Here is an 18,866-nt window from a genome sequence, read left to right on the forward strand (position 1 = left end):
CTTTTGCTCGTAAACACTCAGAAACATATATAAAAACTATTTCTGTCATTTGTGCAAAAAAACACATTAGATTAATCCAGAATAAACAAAACAGCGACGAAATTAAACCGTGAACAGTTTAAATTTAAGCAGAATCTGATCCTGTTCCGAACGCTTACGAAGGGCAACGGAACTGAACCTCCGCTGGTAGGACAAGACTGGGATGGTAACTGGGCAAAAGAACAAACTGCCACGTTTTGTTATATTTTTATTTAAGTTCTCAGTTCCGTTTACGAGAACGTATTTGACGACGGTACGGCGTATTTTTGTGTTTTCATTTTCACTCAGACATACCGTAACGAATCACGGACGCCCCTGATCGATATACGCATGTGGCCCTGAAGGTCGGGCCGCGGTGCGTCAGTCGCGCGGCGAAAGTGAAATTCGCCCGAAGGCAGAGGCAAGACGCGGCTCTCCTTCAGGTGGTGCTATCTCTGACCCAGTTTCGGCCGCCTGAGGCGGGTCGGCCTCCCTCCGAGGGGGTCCGAAGATGCACCGCGTCCACCGCCGATTTATTGACTCAGGTAAAGGTCGCGACGAGAGCAACGGCCGGGTGGGGGGAGGCAGGACACGTGGGGAAGCCCCGAATTCCGTAACGTTGCGCAAGATTAAAAGCTCATTTGGGTGCGGAATGTGGGATTTAGGTCAAAGTTCGCCGGAGTAGGGTTTCGCGTGAATGGGTCGTCCGCTTGTACGTTGCCAATGTTACGTATATCCACTTACTCGTGGAAAGGGGCAGAGTAGCCCAGTAATTGAAAAAAAATAAATAAAAATTGTAAGTAAATTTAGACACTCGATTCTCATTAAAGTAAACTTTATGCATAAAAAATATATCTTTTTCTGAATTTTTTTACATAAAAATATCGTTTTGTAAGAAAATTGCTGCGGTTTAGAGACGATTTTATGCTCTTTTCTTCTATTTATAGCAAATTCAAATTTCGCTGGTTTTTTGCAATTATTTAAGCAAAGTGTTTAACAAAAGCAAAAACTCCTGTTGGAGAGCGCTTTTATTAGCTGCCTAAAAAACTCCATTTTTGGTATTTTTACATTATAATCATTGTTTAAACAATGATCTTGTTGTTTTAAACCATTACTTTTTGGGAAATATTATTTCTCTTTGCCTAAACTAACGATTCAACCAAGTTTCAATCTGAAACGAATTACCTTTTGATTTACATGAATTACAAATTTCATTTACTGGGCTAGAGGGAGTGTACTGAAGCACATGATATTGAATGGCATTAATGGCAAGTATTTTTTTTCTTTTTATACTTCAGGATCGGACAACTTGGCGGCGATACACGTGATGGAACTGGTGACCATGACCCAACCAATATTTTTACCCTGATTTAACCACACTCTTTCACAACCAATCAACAAATTATCGATTTACAAACCTTGTATCACATTAAATATTCTAATGAAAAAAAAAATGTCCGGTACCAACTTAAAATTTGTGAGACGTACCTTTTTAAATCGACAGTCAACTGTTTTTCTCTCGCGTATACAGGGCGTATCTGAAATATGTGTGCACGAAAATAAGCTACTTTTATTAAGCAACTGTTGGTTTAAATGCTTCCGTTTTCGTGAAAATTAATTAAGAATGATAACCATAAATGTGAGCCGACCCTGTGCATCTTGTGCACGTGCGTTGTGTGTTGCAGTATTAATATTAGTCGGCGTTTAAAACTAATAGTACCGTGTGGCATGTACTACGGGCATAATTATTACACCCCTATGATGTACAAAGGTTTCTGGCATTAAATTTTCAGCCCCGTGTGGATTTTGCCAGTTTTTACGGCCGAATGTTGTTGTACTACAGACGGCATTCTAAATTTTCACATGTTTTGGATCATCAGTTGCTCATTTTCGTGTCCTTTATCGCCCTTTTCAAGGAACGTACTTATTTCAGAAACACCCCCGTATATTCTAATTCACGTAATTCCTTAACAGTTGCATATAACAAATAATAATTTTCAATTTCCCCGTTCTGTGTGAATTCCAAGAATCGCCAACGTTTCCACGACCTCCGCGAAATACCGAATTTCCCGGCATCGATCCGCGTCGCGACGTCCTGCTCTATTATCCATTTCTGGGAATCCTTGCGTGGGCAGAACGCCTAAAGACGAAAAGTAGATTTTTCATTACATACATATACCCCCCATAAAGTAACCAGAATGGCTTTTACGACTCGCCCCTTTTGTGTGGGACGCGAAAAGCCCTCGTACGAAACGAAAGAGGGCAGGAAACTCGTAAACTCCTGCCAATAATAAAGCGGAAAAAAATTAGATATAAATCCGTATTAGGGGAGAAATCATTCTTACATTTAATTTTAGATCTGAATTGTGGATTGGACGAAAAATTGATCAAAGTCCGTTCATCTTTCTTTTACTGGAATGTTACGTTCCTGAAACGCAGAAATGGTAAGACGCGAAATCTAGTAGGGCCCTGGGACCCTCAAGAGAGACGCCAACGGAAAACACCGTTTTGTGATTGAACGTCAACCCTGCATATTGGCACATATATAACCAGGGCCAGTGATTGCAGGACGTGCAAAATTTTTACAGATATTCTATATGTAGATGTCTGTAACCGATACATATATCGTCAAAACATATTGAGACATGCTCCAAGAGTCAACAATAAAGCAAAACTATAAAATCTCATACTTGAGTTAATTTTGTCAGTGAAATAAGCTCCTAAAACTTACAGGCCTAAATAACTATGAGAAACTGAAGTGAGCTTTAAAATTAGTGCAAAAAAACTATACAGGGTCAGTTAAAACCCTTAAAGAAAAAAATCTAAATTTATTTGAACTCTAAAAGCAAATTGAGTGCCCAGGTGCGTCTCCGAACCTAAATTAGAGTGTGAACCATTGTCCTGAAGCCGGATGTTGGTGGATGACGGGATTAGCAATCCAAGGAACTAATCAAAATCCGCAGCCAGCTGGAGTCTAAGCTTGCTATTCAGCGACATGGCGCCCAACGTGGGGCCCTGTCGCTCAATAAGTCAATCTTTTAGTTCCATAAAGGCTCAACTAAAATTTGTTAATTAGCAACTTTATTGAATGTAGTAGTACTTTTCTCATTTCGACATTAATTGAATCAACATCTCTTTAGATTTTGGGAGACTCCTCGACAGTTGCGTAACGCGGAAACCAGTCTCCAGTTCCGTTTTAAAGACCGCCATCGCTCGAGAACGAACGGTCCTCATTAGCATGGAGGACTAACGGTGATTAAAAGTAAAGAATGCGTGTGAGAAACGAGAGTAAATTCACTGCGCGCTGAAAAGTGTTACGGCGCGAAACGGTAATCGAAGTAGGCTAGGAAATGGTGAGCAGCCACCGAATTCACCGTTTCTTCTGGGACGGCGACGCACGTGTAGTGCCTGGTACGATAAGAGACCCACATTCCAAAAGTGGGGTGTAACAAAAATACACACAGTATACGAGTACAAATGACACACAGACGCATCTTAGGGCGCGTGATTGTCAGAAGAAAGCTCCGCCAGCCTACTTGATTTCGGCAAAGACAAGTGAACGCTGTTACGCGTGCAAAAAGTACGGCGCTTCGACCTTGGCTAAAGAGCACCGATGGAATGTTTAATGTTCATTAAATCGCACGAAAATGTTTGTATAATACTACGTGTGGTTCGCGATGATAAGAGGATTAAATAACTAATTGTTAAACGTGCATTTTTCGACGTCACCTCGCTGGTTGACGCGGTATTTTTGACGTAAGAGTACCGAGATAATGGACGCTGACGTAAGGTCCCACCGGGTACCACGGCGGACCAGTTGCTACAATCACTGGGTGTACTGGACAGCTGTTACCAGAAAATTGAGGCGACGACGCGCGCAAATGTGAATCCCATGAATGAGAAGAATTCCGGGAATCGCCGAGAAATAAACAGGCCAGATCAGCAGATGGTTGGACAAGCTGTTTCAACTTCTAGATTATCAGCAATTTGTGAGAATCGGAGCTTTCATAAATGATTAAAAGTCACGTGACTGTCGAGCATAGGCAACCAAAAATGTAGGATTGGTACTATTAGATGTACGAGGTTTTGAATCGTTGATATTTCATTCAGTTTTCTTGATATGGTGATATTGTATGTCGTGTTAGTGACGATTTTTGAAATGTGCGACTTTCTGGGAACTGGGGAAAGCTTTCACGGAAACGTTGCAACTTTTGAAACATCCTAACGGAGATGATGCTTTAGGTTGTACGCAATATTACGTAGACCAGGATATCTACCCCGAAAAAGACCTGATTTTTTGTGAGCAGATAGTAAAAATAGTGTAGAATAATATGTACTGTATCCGCACGCTTTTAAACGCGGGCGACATTGTTTAAAAGTTGATCAAACATTAGAAATTCGCGTTTTTCGATAACTTTTTCTCTGACGGTTCTACAGAGAAATGGTACAATACTTTTTTGTTCGTCTTTAAAAGATTTCCCATACTTGACATCTCAAAATATGATTATAAAAAAGTAAGGTATAAATCTTAAAACCAGTTAATTGTAAACCATTCAACCACAAATCTTGAAACCATAAGTCTAAAAACTTAACCTAATAAACCTAAATTCATTAAACTAAACTCAAAACCCAGACCAGTAAAATTTAAACCAATAAAATCTAAACCCACAAAACCTAAACCAACAGGATTATGGTTTCAAGAATTTGTGGTTGAAGGAGACAAGAACCAATAACGCATAAAATTAATAACAAAATAAAAAAAAGTTCGGTTATTTTCTGAACAGACCTCGTATACAATACGTATCATTTTAGAAATAATTGTCGCGGATTATTACAACGGACTATATAGACCAGGCAATAAAGAACGATTTACCCCAAAATATCTAGATTTTCGCGGCCCGGTCCGATTTTAATGCATTTTTTTTGCATTTTGTTCAGAAAGACCGTCGGAAAAAAGTCCCGCCTTTTTTATTATCCGGAAGTGATGGAAATGCATCGCGGATGCATAAAGTGCATCTAAAAGTGCATCGTATCCGAGAAAGATTGGTATTCGGGGGTTTTGGGGGGCGCAGAAATCGAATATGCATATATCCAGTCCACCCGACCCCCCGGGGGGCGACTTTCGGCCGCCTGGGGGGCGCGGGGGGTACGTGGATTGCAAGGTTCTCCGAATGACTGAAATCTAAAGTTCTCGAAATGACTGGGAAAATGTATCTCGGGGGTTTTCGCGGGTGTTGATTCCGAATCTGAGGGAGAAAAATATCCCTTGTGCTCGTGATTGATGATTTTCCATTAATTTATATTCATCCTTCTTAGAAGATTAACGCCTTTCCCCAAAATAATCAGAAATAGTCATCGGACGCATTTGGCAGGGTCAGATTCGGAATCAGCACCGGCAAAAACTCCCGATATACATTTTCCCAGTCATTTCAAGAACTTTAGATTTCATACCCGCCACTTCCGGATAATAAAAAAGGCGGGACTTTGTTCCGACGGTCTTTCTGAACAAAATGCAAAAAACCGCATTAAAATCGGACCGGGCCGCGAAAATCTAGATATTTTTCTCTTTATTGCCTGGTCTAATATCACTCGTTTCTCCTATCGCTGAGATCATGAGGACAAAAATCCATCGCACCCCGTATACCCGAGTGCCTCGCCGTTACGCAACGCCGATGGAACGGTGGCACAGAATAAGTAACAGTAAAAAATAAAAGTCGAAGGTGTCCGGCGGCCGTGTACGAATCGCTATTCACTATTACCGAAGTGACCTCTTTCACATACCGGCAAGTGGGACACGGCGACTGCCACGCAAATTGAACAGCAGCCGGTGGAATAGATTGATAGCGCGCCTCACAACTAGCTCGGTTACAAATATTTTATGGGCTTATTACGGTTAGCTATTGCCAAGGTTAAGGTAAAAGTATTACATGAGGCTGGTCGTTAATTTCATCAGGATACGCAACCGTAGGACTTGAAAACGCTAATATTAACGCCGCAACGAGGCGGTCGCGTATTTACGGCGAGGTTAAAATTATTAGCGGCGTTCCATTCAATCATGTATGACCACACCGGGGTAGATAAGATCACTCGAAATGGAAGCACTCACTTCACAAGTGAGTCACTTGTGTCATAAGACTGTCGAATTTTTAACAAGATATACCCAATAAGGGAAGAAGGAGAGTGATGTGATGGTTTTGTTGTACTTTTTACTGATAGATGGAGCAATTAAAATGTAAAAATTCGCTTCAATTTTATATTTTTTCAAATCCCACATAAATAGTGATTTAATTTCAATTTTAGTTCGATTTTATCAGCAAATATTGTAACGAGTTGTCAGTGTTGCGAGAAACAACTACTCCGAGAGCTATTTGCCCCTACCGGCATTGAATTATACTCGCAACACCTAGGATCGTTTGTCATCAGTTTAACCCACCAGGCACAGACCGGTTTCGGACTTATTAGTCCTCATCAGTGTGTCGTAGGTCGGACAACCGACAAACGACTCAGCTGTTCTTCGTCGTATCATCACGAAAAGGAAATACATTGTACGCGGGAGCGCACGACAGATGGAGCCATTTGCGCTCCCGCGTACAAATATTGTAACGTTTTTTTCAGTAACTAACGAACCAATTGTAAAAATGGAAGAAAGGTCTACTTTATAGTTTATTAAATTTTCAAATAACTGACCATTAGATATAAAAAAAATAATACACCTTTAAAACTCAACCAAAAAGTAACCAAATAGTTAAAATAACGAAAAATCTAATCTCTCAGGAAAAATACGATATGCTCATGCTTTGTATTCGGATCAACATCAACAATAAGAAGAAAATCAAAGGAAATATCCTTAATAGCAGCTTTCTTAAAAACTGAAGCCTCAAACAAGGGAGGAAAATCCTACTTTCTATTGAGAGACATACTATGAATTTTTCGAATTTAAAACTCAACACTTCACAGGGAAATAAACTATGTATTACTTTTTGATGTGGCAACGACCCCAGATCTGTTCCCTGAGGAATTAAGGTTAACTGCCAATAATTTGGCAGCGAGTTTGCATACTGGCACATTATATTTCCTGAAAACATAATAAATCGGTTCCTAAGATCATTTCCAAAGCGAATCGTCATTGAATAATGTTGCTCCTTCGACCGAACCAACTATTCGCTTTTAATGCAAACCATCCATCTCTAAGCGGAATACGACCGATTCATCATGATGAACTAACACAGATTGAATTGGTATTTTAAAACCGTCGAAAACGATATAAATTCCCTCGAAAGGTCAGGGGGCGAATACCTACCGGTGTCGAAATTTCTTGAACTTTCCTCGATACAGGAAATCGTCGTCTAAAAATGTAATTATGGGTGTGCCTGTCGCTTAACATCTCATTTGAATATCGCATATTACCACAACCGCTTAAATATAATTTAAAGCTTGAGGTTTACGCTCGTTTTTTTTATTTGGTATATGTTGCTCTCACTTTCACACGGATTTGCGTTAAGGTTGGCGTTTTATAGACAAGATATCGCACTTTTGAACAAGCGGCATCCTAAATTACAAATTTCTTTACACCAAAATGTAATTTGAGTTTAAAACCAAGTCCATTTTATAGAAAATCTGCGTTAGAATGGAGGAAAGTCCGTTACTTGTGCATTAATCCATATTTAGACAAACTGTGCAATAAAATCTACAAAATTGTATTGTTGGTTGCCTATTTGCTATAGAGCCTTCTTAAGGATATTTCTCCATTAGGTGGTGAAACGGCACCGTTTTCAATTTGATTTTCGAACATTGCCAGTACACCAGCAGGGAAAAAGCGAATACAGAGTTACGTGTATGGAACGGTACTTACGATATCGTGTCCCTGGGTACCGCCTTTGACCACTTCCGGGGCCATGTACTCGATGGTACCGCAGAACGAGTACGCCCTTTGTTCGCTGTCGGCCCTCGGTAGTTCCTTGCTGAGACCGAAATCGGTGAGTACGATGTGGCCCGACTCGTCCACCAGGATGTTCTCCAGTTTGATGTCCCTGTAGATGATGCCCAGCTGTAAAAGAAAGAAGACACTTGAAAAAAAAATTAAACATATTCACTTGGGGCAGATTATAGTACAACAGTACTGACGCAAGTACTAGAAGGAAATCCGACTAGACTTCAAGTAACCTTGTCACCAGTTGCAAACCCGATGTATATCAACTAATCTCGTCTGTTGACGTAATTAATTTGAAAATATTTGACGTGGCAAAGAACCAAGGCGTTCCTTCGCGCAAGAAAGTTAATATATTAATTTTAACTGGAACAATGTCGACTTGAACTGATTTTAATTGCGCCCACTCGGCGTCTTCCGTGGCTGAGGAAGTACGAAATGATTCAGGCTACGAACGCACATGTCGGAATGTCAGGAAATGCCTCGTTAGAGACGAAAGGCAAAACGAAGTAGATATCTTGTGACGAGTGGAAAAAAGAGCGTTCAAAACAAGTGCCGAGTGTTGAATTCACATGTGCAATTGAAAAAATAGGCCTATTTATTACGGTTCTAAGTAGCAATGAACTTTATCATTGTTTTCAAATGGAAATACTCCTTCAAGCCGGTGTGAATTTAAATAAAATAATTTTATTAGGTATTTCCTAATAACTGCAGTTGTAAACTGCAAGATCTTGTATGCAATTAACTGTTGCCAAATCTCTTTATAAACGCCCAAAACTCGTTTCTGGATGGATTTAGAGACCAATGAAAAGTAGTTTAGGGAACCTTATTATTTTATACTGGACAAAATGAACACCTTATTAATGTAAACTCATAAAAACTGGTTTATTATTCGCGTTTTAGTAAAAAGTAAAATAAATTGAATGAAATGCCTGATGTAGAAAAGTTCGATCAATTAATAATAGTAATAATAATAATAATACTCTTTATTATTCCAACAGGAAGAAACCCAATTACAGGAATAAGAAAACATGACAAAAGTACAATAATTACAATAATTTGTGATGCATGTACCTACACCTATATACATACATAAATAAATATATATAAATAAATGTACTACTAATAGATAAAAAAATTTACAAAAAAACAAAAAAAAATTACGTTCCAACATGATACAAATAAAATGTAATTTACAAAAAATACAAGTCAACATAAAATCACGTTAAACGAGCCACCCAGCTACATATACTATTTAATGCATCACTATGTACAGGGTGTTAAAAAAAGAGTTTGAAATATTTCAAGAGGTAATAGTATGAACCAAAATAAGCAGAAAAGTCTTAATAAACATGGGTCCGCAAAGTAACGGTTGCGGAGATATGGACCACTATTCGTGGTAAAAGGAAGCTTTTAACAAACAAAAAACAAAGTTACAGAAGATGTTCAAAGTGCCCTCCGTCCATTTCCAAGCAGGCACGACATCTTCGTCTCAACGATATTCGAACTCTTTCGCAAACACCCTCCTTGGTTTGGATTTCTTGACACTTTAATCCGTAGCTGCAGCTCTTCCAGGCTATTTACAGGAGTACCATACACTAATGTCTTCAAATATCCCCAAACAAAGAAATCTAGAGGGTTCAGATCAGGCGATCTTGGAGGCCATAAAACAGGTCCGGCCCTTTCTACCCATCTATGTGGAATAGTTTGGTGTAAATGCTCTCTAACGGCCATGGAAAAATGAGCTGGAGCACCATCATGCTGGAACCATATTTGTTGCCTCTGATTCAAAGGAATGTCTTTCAAAAACTCATACAGTGTGGTCTGCAGATGGTATGGATAAAGCAGTTGCTCGTGGATTCTCCAAACAAGAGGACCACTAATTCCTACCTCGGCTGATATTCTCCGCACACTCGTACCTGGATTCTGCTCTACCAGTGCTAGAATTTCTTCTTCTGCTCTAGGAGTGGATACCGACCTTGGTCTTCCGGATAATGGCACTGTTTGCTCAAGGAACCGATATCACGCAATCTTTGGTGAATTCTTCCAAACATGTTTCCAAACATTCCACGTTTTTGCAAAATAAAAAACTTATTTTGGTTCATACTATTACCTCCTTAAATATTTTACACTCTTTTTTTAACACCCTGCATGTCACAGTTAGAAGCAATTTTATTAAAAAGTCCACACATCAATGAGATAGGAGACTTTGTTAAAATGTTTGTACGAGGAGCAATACAGTCTAGAATCCTCACGAGGTATCAAAAAATGTTTTTTTCCTAAAAGTTCAGGACAATCAATATTGTTATTTAAGACGTTGTACAAAAAACGAATCAACATAATATTACGTCTGATTTCCAGTTAATCAAAATTAAATCTGTTAAACAGTTGATTCTGGGGAAAACCTCTGGGAGGATAAGACCTATCTTGCAAATAAGATACAAATTTTAAAAACTGTCTTTGAACTTATTCCAACCGCTGACAATGAACTTGACAAATTGGATACCATATCATGCCATATTATTTCAGTTTAGATCTCACAAGAGCACAAAACAGGGTTTTAGAAGTGCTTGTACTGGAAAAATCCCGGCAGTTACAATAAATAAAACCATACGATTTAAAGGCACCAGAATCAGTATTATTGATATGATCAATAAAAGTAAGTTTACTGTCAAAGTATATACCCAAATCCTTGGATACTTCTATTCCACCAACAACACTATCACCAATGGAGTAGTTATAAATGGGAAAGCTAGTCTCGCGAGTGTAAGTCATTACATGGCATTTAGATATATTAAGATTCAGACGATTTATTTCACACCATGAAGTCATTTGATTGATACATTCTTGAAGGCGAATATAAATCTGAAGGAGATTTGATTTCAGAATAAAGTTTAAAATCATCCGCAAATAACAAATGTTCACAAGTGATAACATCTGGAAGATCGTTAATAAAAAATAAAAATATATGGGACCCAAATTTGAGCCTTGAGGAACGCCTGATATAAATAAAACATAATTACCCTCTCTCACTTAATATAAAAACAATTAAAAATACTGAGTGATGACTTCTTGAACAGACCAGCTCCCACAAAAATATCGATTTCTTATAATTTTGGATATATTGAACGAATAGAGAGAGACGAACTTCTTGATAATAATTATTAATTATGTCCACTAGATATAGCGGTCCTTATCTGGCTGTGTTTAATTGAACAGATAGTGACATTTCAAGTTAAATAATTATCCGAGATTATACGACAGCACAACCTTGGTCATTTATAGAAAACGAATATTTGCGGGAGAAATATCCGATACAATATATCTTATCCTAGAAAGTAAAAACCCGTACAGAGGTGAACGACCGTTAAGGGCATCCATATGTTCGGTTTCAGCCCACCCCAACCCCACATGGCATCTAACGCGAGTGAAAATCGACGCACATGCGGGATATATTTAGGAAGAGTTACCTGGCAAATTGAAATTAGTGAAATATGTTACCAAAACATACCCATTTACAGTAGGTTGTTCTAAAAAAGCAGTTCAGAGTGTATTTTACATGCTTAGCGTATCGAGCTGGGAGAAACAAATGTAATTAACAACTTAATTCCGTTTTGGCGGCCGTATATCAGTTTCCATATTAATAATTGATTTGATAACGAGGCGGGATCAGAATCTATTAAATGATTGGCCTTTCATTTCAAGCTCGACCACCGCACTTTGTTTTATCTACACGGCTTTCAAGGCCGATTATTTTTTTCTTTGCAGCTATTGCGTAAGGGGATATACAAGAAGTAATAACTGTTACACGAAACGGTAAACTACCAGCAAGCGCATTTCATTTAGAGCAGAGAATTCTGCTCAGGTTCAGGGGAAAAACAGTTAAGATTTTTTTTTTTTGGAAATTCTACTCGTTAGAATATGAACCCCACATTTATTCACCTTAGTGGAAACTAAATTAATACAAGGAAGTATTAATAGTTGCCTTCCAAACTCAAGGTGATCTTATCTAAGGTGAAATCAACGCTTGCTTCGTAATCAGTTTTATACCTGTGCATTAACTGAGCTACAGGAGTAATTATTTTTAGAAATTCCCAGTGAAATATTTTGATAATCCACACAACAAACGAACCACTAAAATAAACACTGCTGATAAGAACGAGAACTCTGTTATTATTAAATGTCAAAGCTTCGTGTATATTATAAATACACAAGAATAAAGTAAAATCACATTTTGAACTTGTTTCGTGCGCTTTTTTTTCTTGAAGTTGAAAGAAACATTAAAGTTATACCAGGTGAGTTCCAAATTAAACAGGACTTTTCAAATATAGGTACTTCTAGTGAGGACAACTATTGTTAATTACATTCGTTGGAAGGGTAGATCACTCACAGATGTACTGTCAAAATTTCATGTGACATTTGGACGAATAGAAGCGTTTGAAGTTACAGTATGTTTGTGTCATCGGTACAAAAATGAGCATCGAACAAAGGGGCTAACCGAAATCGGTGATCACAGCAGATCCTTTCAAAACTGCGTGAATTCATCAAAGATCAGCCAAAAATGTCCAGAAAGCACAGAAGGCGTTTGTTGGACGATAATTCGCCGTTTCATCGATCGACACGTATTCGCCTGATTTGGCACCGTGCGACTTGTAATTTTTGGAAAAAATGCATTTGCCGATGAAAGGAAAACGTTATCTGAACGTAGAAGCCATCCAAAAGAATTGTACCGACATTCCTGAAGGACATCCTGACCGACGATCTTTTAGATGCTTTTAGACCGTGCAATTCGCTGTACTGATTCGGAAGGGGACTATTTTGCATAAAATAAATCGGTTTTGCCAAAAACTTTTCGTTGTTATTTTTAAAAAGTTCCGTTTATTTTGTACCCACCCTGTACCTAGTACTCACTCCACAAAACTGTAACTGTATTTCAATCATTAATATTAATATTCATTAATATTGTAATATTTGAAATACTTGGGACTGTTACTGGTACTGAGTGTAATATATATAAAATGTGCTAAACATTTCTGGAATATCTAGAGGTGTTGTGTTATCTGATCTAAGCAATTATTGTTACACACCATATCTAGTAGATATTTTTCTAATAACATAATTATATCACTGGAGATTTCGAAATCGTAGAAATTTTAAAAATAGTTGAAGTGAGCTTAAATATTTATACCGAATATCTAATTATTACAACCTATTGAGATCATGATGTAATAATACTTAATCATTACCAACGTCAGTTCAAACATAACCGTAAAAAAAGAAAACTGTTCGTTATATAATTTGTTCGGAGGCACATTTTAACTTGTCGACAAGTTTTAATTTGTTATTAACATTTTAGTGCAAAAAACGCTTTTTTTCCGTTTTTTGCTTATAAAATCAAAACTACTAGAGCAATCTCAATTTGTTATTTTGTTATTTATGAAGATTAAGAGCTGAAATTTGGCACAGAAGTAGATAATTATATCAAATTTAAGTGTGCAAAAGGCAGATGCTGTCCATTGGTTTGTGCGCAATTGCAATTTCAAATTTTTTCTGCATTTTTTTGCCGGGGGTCTGTTTGCGTTAAAAATGATCTGATTTTAATTCTAATACCGGTTTTCAAAACTAGAAGCAAAATACTACAAAACGTATATTTCAAGTTTTTAACGAAACGGATGAAACATGCACTTGAATATCGGCCGAGAGCGCGCTAGTGGAGGAAGGAAGAATTAAAATCGGACCATTTTTAACGCAAGAAGACTCCCGGCAAAAAATGCATAAAAAATTCGAAAAGGCAATTGCGCAAAAACTAATGGCCCGACAGCGGCTGCCTTATGCACACTTAAAGTTGATATAATTATCTACTTCTGCGCCAAATTTCAGTTCTTAAACTTCATAAATGACAAAGTTATGAATTTTTGAAAAAAATGCCGAATTTTCCGGTTTTTCCGAATTTTCTCCGGTTCCGATCAACCGATCAAATCGCTCGACATCTCACTCTCTTCGAAATTAAATTTCCTACAACTTTTCCATTTGCGGAATTGAGGTTGTTTTAGTAGTTTTGGTTCTATTAGCAAATAACTAAAAAAAAAAACGCGTTTTTTGTACTAAAATGTTAATAACAAATTAATTAATGAGAATTGCGAGTCGAAACCACATCAGAGTATATCTATGGTCTGTCTTTTAAATGATGGTACAGGTGGTATACTGTTAGTATTTTTTTAAAAAAACCTATATTGACTGGTCTATACTTATTTAAACTGTAGTGCATAAAATGTGGATAATATTGCGTCATGCATGTTTCTCTACAATCGATGAATTGCCATTAATATTAATTTCTATTAGTTTATATATCTACTGTCTCCAGACAACAAGTATTGTATTTAAAATCGTTATAAGTTACAGTATCTACTCTTCCGTAAAATATAAAATATGTACATCATTCACTTCATTTCTATCGGTAATTTAACGCTGCTAGAAACACCGGTAGCAGTCCCTAACGGAGCAATTTGGCATTGGCATGTACCTCGCCAAGGTTTTGAAACGGCTCGTGCGTTATCTCGCCATTTTTATTGCTTAACTTTTTATTGCCACCGTTTTCGAATGATATCGTTCGGTCGCGAAGGTGAGCAAAATCTTGCGATTTGAAAATTCAATATCATCGATCGACGCTCTTACAATCGATAATACAAAAAAAATTGCCAAGTCGTACGGCTATATCACTTAAAGCATAGCTTTTTCAGTTCTTTTTTTTTCAATCGAGTTACGATACTGTTCCGTTTAGTGCGCCGTATTTTCCACGCTTCAAAGTGCAACTCACTTGACCCAAATCATTGTAATTTTTATGTGGGTCAAACAACAACACAACTGAGATTTCAGAGCCTTGTTTATTATGCACTTGTATGTATGTACATATACGTGTACTAGATTATTTCGATTTAGTCCGGTATGGATGTGATATAATGGATTTCGTTGTGGTTTCCTTTTCTCACATCGACCACTAAATTTAAATTAGGTGGTTAGCATGAGGCAACGCAAACATCTAACCGTGCGTGTCCGCTGTAAAAAATAGTCGATAAATAATGGACCGCTCGAACCATACAAATTGGTTTCCATTTCTCGACTGTAGAAAATCATTTGCTGCTTCGTTAAAATTTTCCTATAGTCTGTTTAGAAATGAAAGAGAGTAATAAAAGCTTATTATGTATGCAAATCGTAAATAAATGTAGTACTGGTGCTTATATTCAATATTTTTATATTATGTAGTTTCGGTATAGATGAGGTGTACTTTTAAAAAAACTTTGTGCGATCGGACTGTACTAAATTGTAGCAGGTAGCTAAAATTTAATCCCCGACAATCCGTCTTTGTCTATGCCGCTTCAATTTCTCGGTCCATTTCTCTTATAAGTAAACAATATAAAAACAGCATTTCAAAACATGAGGCTACTTTAAGCATCATAACCGGGTTAAGAGGGTTTTTAGTAATTCAAATAAAATTATTCAATATTATTATCAAAATATTTATTTAAATTTAATGAATAGACTTTTATTCCACACAAAAATATATGTATTTTGAAAATTCAAATTATGGTGAGTAAATGTAGTGTTGTATAAATGTACAATAAAGAAAATAAAAAAGTAGGTATATTAAAATTCATCCTCTGAATATTCTGATGAATTATCTTCGTCTCCTAGATTGATAACGATAGGTTCCACAGTAACGTCAATTAAATTATCGAGTTCCCACATTTTCTCCTCTTCTTTTTGTACATGATGTATACATCTTTGCCAGTTATCTGCAGTTACTCGTTCCAAGGAATTTTTTAACAAAATTTTCACGTCACTTAATTTAAACGTCGTATTATTTCGCGCTACATCTCCTTTTACCTGCGCCCAGACTAATTCGATTGGGTTAAGTTCACAGTGATAAGGTGGTAACCGTAGTACCGTTATTTGGCGATTTGTTGCCATTTCATCGATAACATATTTTTTCTGATCTTTATTAAGATTGACAAGTGTCAAAAGTTCCTTTTTCACCATATTTGTTTCAAAAGAAATGTTTTTTCCGGATAACCATTGAATTATATCGGCTTTCCTCCAAGCAGTCGTAGGCGTCCGCTCGGTCTGCCGTGAATGGTAACTGGCATTATCCATGACAATTACAGACCCCGGAGGAATAAGATCCAACATCTGTGTAAAATACTCTTCGAAAACATCTGCGTTCATGTCTTCGTGATAGTCACCTGTATTTTTAGATTCAAATAAAAGTAAACCGCCATCTACAAAACCACTGGCACTACCTATATGTGTCACTATTAATCTTCGCCCTTTACCTGAAGGTGCCTTGAACCCTGTTGAAAGTCCATCCAAAAATGCTTGTCGAAAACTTTTTACATTTTTATCTTGCCATACTTTTGTTACAGTATATCCCTCGTTGACCCAAGTTTCGTCTAGATAATAAATATTCCTCCCTTCGTCACGGAATTTTCTAATTGATCTTAAGTAGGATCTTCGCCAACAAATAATTTCATCTTTATCGATAAGAACTGACTTCCTGTTCTGCTTTTCCCAGCAAAAATTCAACTCTCGTAAGACGGCCCATAATTTGCTTCTACTGATTTTTGGCAAATCGTTGTCCTCTGAAAGTTCACTTAAAATTTTGTTTAGCGTTGGTATTTCTTTTTTAAAATAAAATGAGTGTACTTTTCTGCGAATGACATTTTTGAAGAAATCATCTATAACGACTTTTGACCTCCCTGTAGATGATTTTGGGGGATTTACAGTATCTTGTTCATTTTTTGTTTCCTTTAAAAGTCTGTAGATAGTCGATTTTCCAATCCCTGTCATTTTTGTTAGCATTAGTGTTACCCGATAATTACCTGAAACGAAATATTACCACGCCCATGGCCGGTTCTTATCTCGGGGTTTTATTACTCTCTTTCATTTCTAAACAGAGTATAGGTATGCACTCTTTTAAACATAAATACGCGAGCTACAGACATAGCCTACCAAAGGCGTTATTTTGTCATAAAATAAAGGCTCAGTTAAACTGTGGTAGTACTCACAAAAGTGATCATGACATACGCTTTGACAGTAATATAGTCGAAATTATGACAGTAGTCATTAGTACGATTATAACTCAACAGATCCCGGTGCAATCGTATCGCCACGGTTGACGTGGTGGCTGCGAAACCATTTCGTGCGTATCATCCGTGGTTTTATGTTGTTTTGAATTAAATGAAAACGTTTTAGCACTAATGGCATTCTGTTGAGTTAACAGCGAGTAGATTCGTGTTCCAGAGCGGCTTCTATTGTCCGGAGACACCGCTGAGCGGGGCGAGAGTTTATTTCAGAGTTTCAGACAGCCAGGTGTCCGTATCAGCGCAGCGAGCAAGGTAAAAAGGCAGGTTGTCGGCCGAAAATGGCTCTGAAACGCGTTTTCTAAAAGAGAGAACACCCCCTCTCCCGCTTGTCCAGGCGAACAGCTGGCCCTCGTGGCCGATCAATTCCGTACAGGCTACTGGTTACACGGCGATGCTTAGGTAAAAAGGGGAGTTGTGATACAGTGGGTAATTTTGAGCAGTAGCTTGAAATGCGGTGCGGATTATTTAAGTTATTTACCCACACAGTAAAATGACATTTATCACTCGATGCACTTTATTTTTTTGTAACACATCAGTGGATAGACGGGATTGGGGGGAGGCAAGGGGAGCAATTGCTCCCCCCCCCCCCGACATTATTGCAATTGAGCTAAAAAAATAATCTCAGAGTTAAACTTCAAGGGAGTGCAATTTCAATAGTCGTATGGTAAGGCAACAGATCGTAGTTAAACCGCAGATAGGCGGGAATTAGCAATCTGCCTAAGTTTTTCTTTTAGGGGAAGGAGGGGGAGGGTACAAATTTTTCGAGAGATGTTTGCCCCCCTTCCTCCCCCCTCAATAATTTGGGCGAAATCCCGCCTATGAATCAGTGTACCGATAAGTTTGTTTATCACTCTGTGCAACACTCTTATTAATCCCATAAAACGACGGTATTAAAATATTAAGACGATTAAGAGAAAATTAATCGAAACGAATTTTTTTAAAGATATTACACCGATAATAGAATAGCTGCATTAATAACAGCTGAAGGTCGCATGCTATAAAGTTGTTACCTTGAACATTTGGATGGATTTTATACTTAAATAGAGATGATTCTATTAAAAAAGAGATATTAAAATTCTGACGCCTACCAGAAGAAAATTTGTAATATATTTTAATAGAATTTTGATAACTAGGTTAAACTGCGTGTCTTGGCATTTAAAAAAAGATAATTTCGCTCTAGGTTAACGGTTTAGGGTTAAATTTAACGTCAGAACTACAAAAAAAAATAATGATAAAGCAGTGTAATTCTATCTGGACCGATATCGCTAATCAAATTTTAAGCACCGCATAAAAATAAAAACTGATAGCGCCAACATTTTGTTTTAATTAAAAACTGCCTACTCGATACTACATGACTGTGTATAAAACAAGCGATAACTAAACAGTTTCGTTACATAAAATGTAACCACAGCTGTGATTTTAAAAAAGGTATTGGCACGTACAATGTAAATACCGATCGTTCGAAAATAAATAATCAAAGTTTAAAACAATAACCGTTCGGTGAGAAAGCTTACGAATTATTATAAACAGTCCATTAGCGGGTTCGTTGACATCCCCACGAATTTTCCACGGGTAGATAGGCGGGCGGTCGGCGCGAGGTTCAGATAACAAAATTAAGTTTGTTTACCTCCCGCACACAGAGCCTTCACAGATTATTAGTTATTACTAGGCCGGGAAATATACAGGGTCGGAAAGTCCCCATGGTTCATCGGCCGTTACGTGAGAGCGATAAAGAAAGTCATAGAAATCCGTGCGATAGAGAAAGATGGCTATAATGAAGG

At 37.6% G+C, this 18,866-nt stretch overlaps 1 protein-coding gene across 3 annotated transcripts in view; it reads right to left on the minus strand.

The window, feature by feature from the left end:
- Window positions 1–18,866, minus strand: part of LOC108908295 (ribosomal protein S6 kinase alpha-5) — a 114,013-nt gene that overhangs the window by 16,300 nt on the left and 78,847 nt on the right. For all 3 annotated transcript variants that reach the window (XM_018712310.1, XM_018712309.2, XM_018712311.1), the window contains exon 5: window positions 7,871–8,065. In XM_018712310.1, the coding sequence (XP_018567826.1) occupies window positions 7,871–8,065 (195 nt within the window). The remainder of the gene's footprint in view (window positions 1–7,870; window positions 8,066–18,866) is intronic.

The sequence above is a fragment of the Anoplophora glabripennis genome, unplaced genomic scaffold, assembly GCF_000390285.2.
Source record: "Anoplophora glabripennis isolate ALB-LARVAE unplaced genomic scaffold, Agla_2.0 scaffold18, whole genome shotgun sequence".
NCBI lineage: Eukaryota > Metazoa > Arthropoda > Insecta > Coleoptera > Cerambycidae > Anoplophora > Anoplophora glabripennis.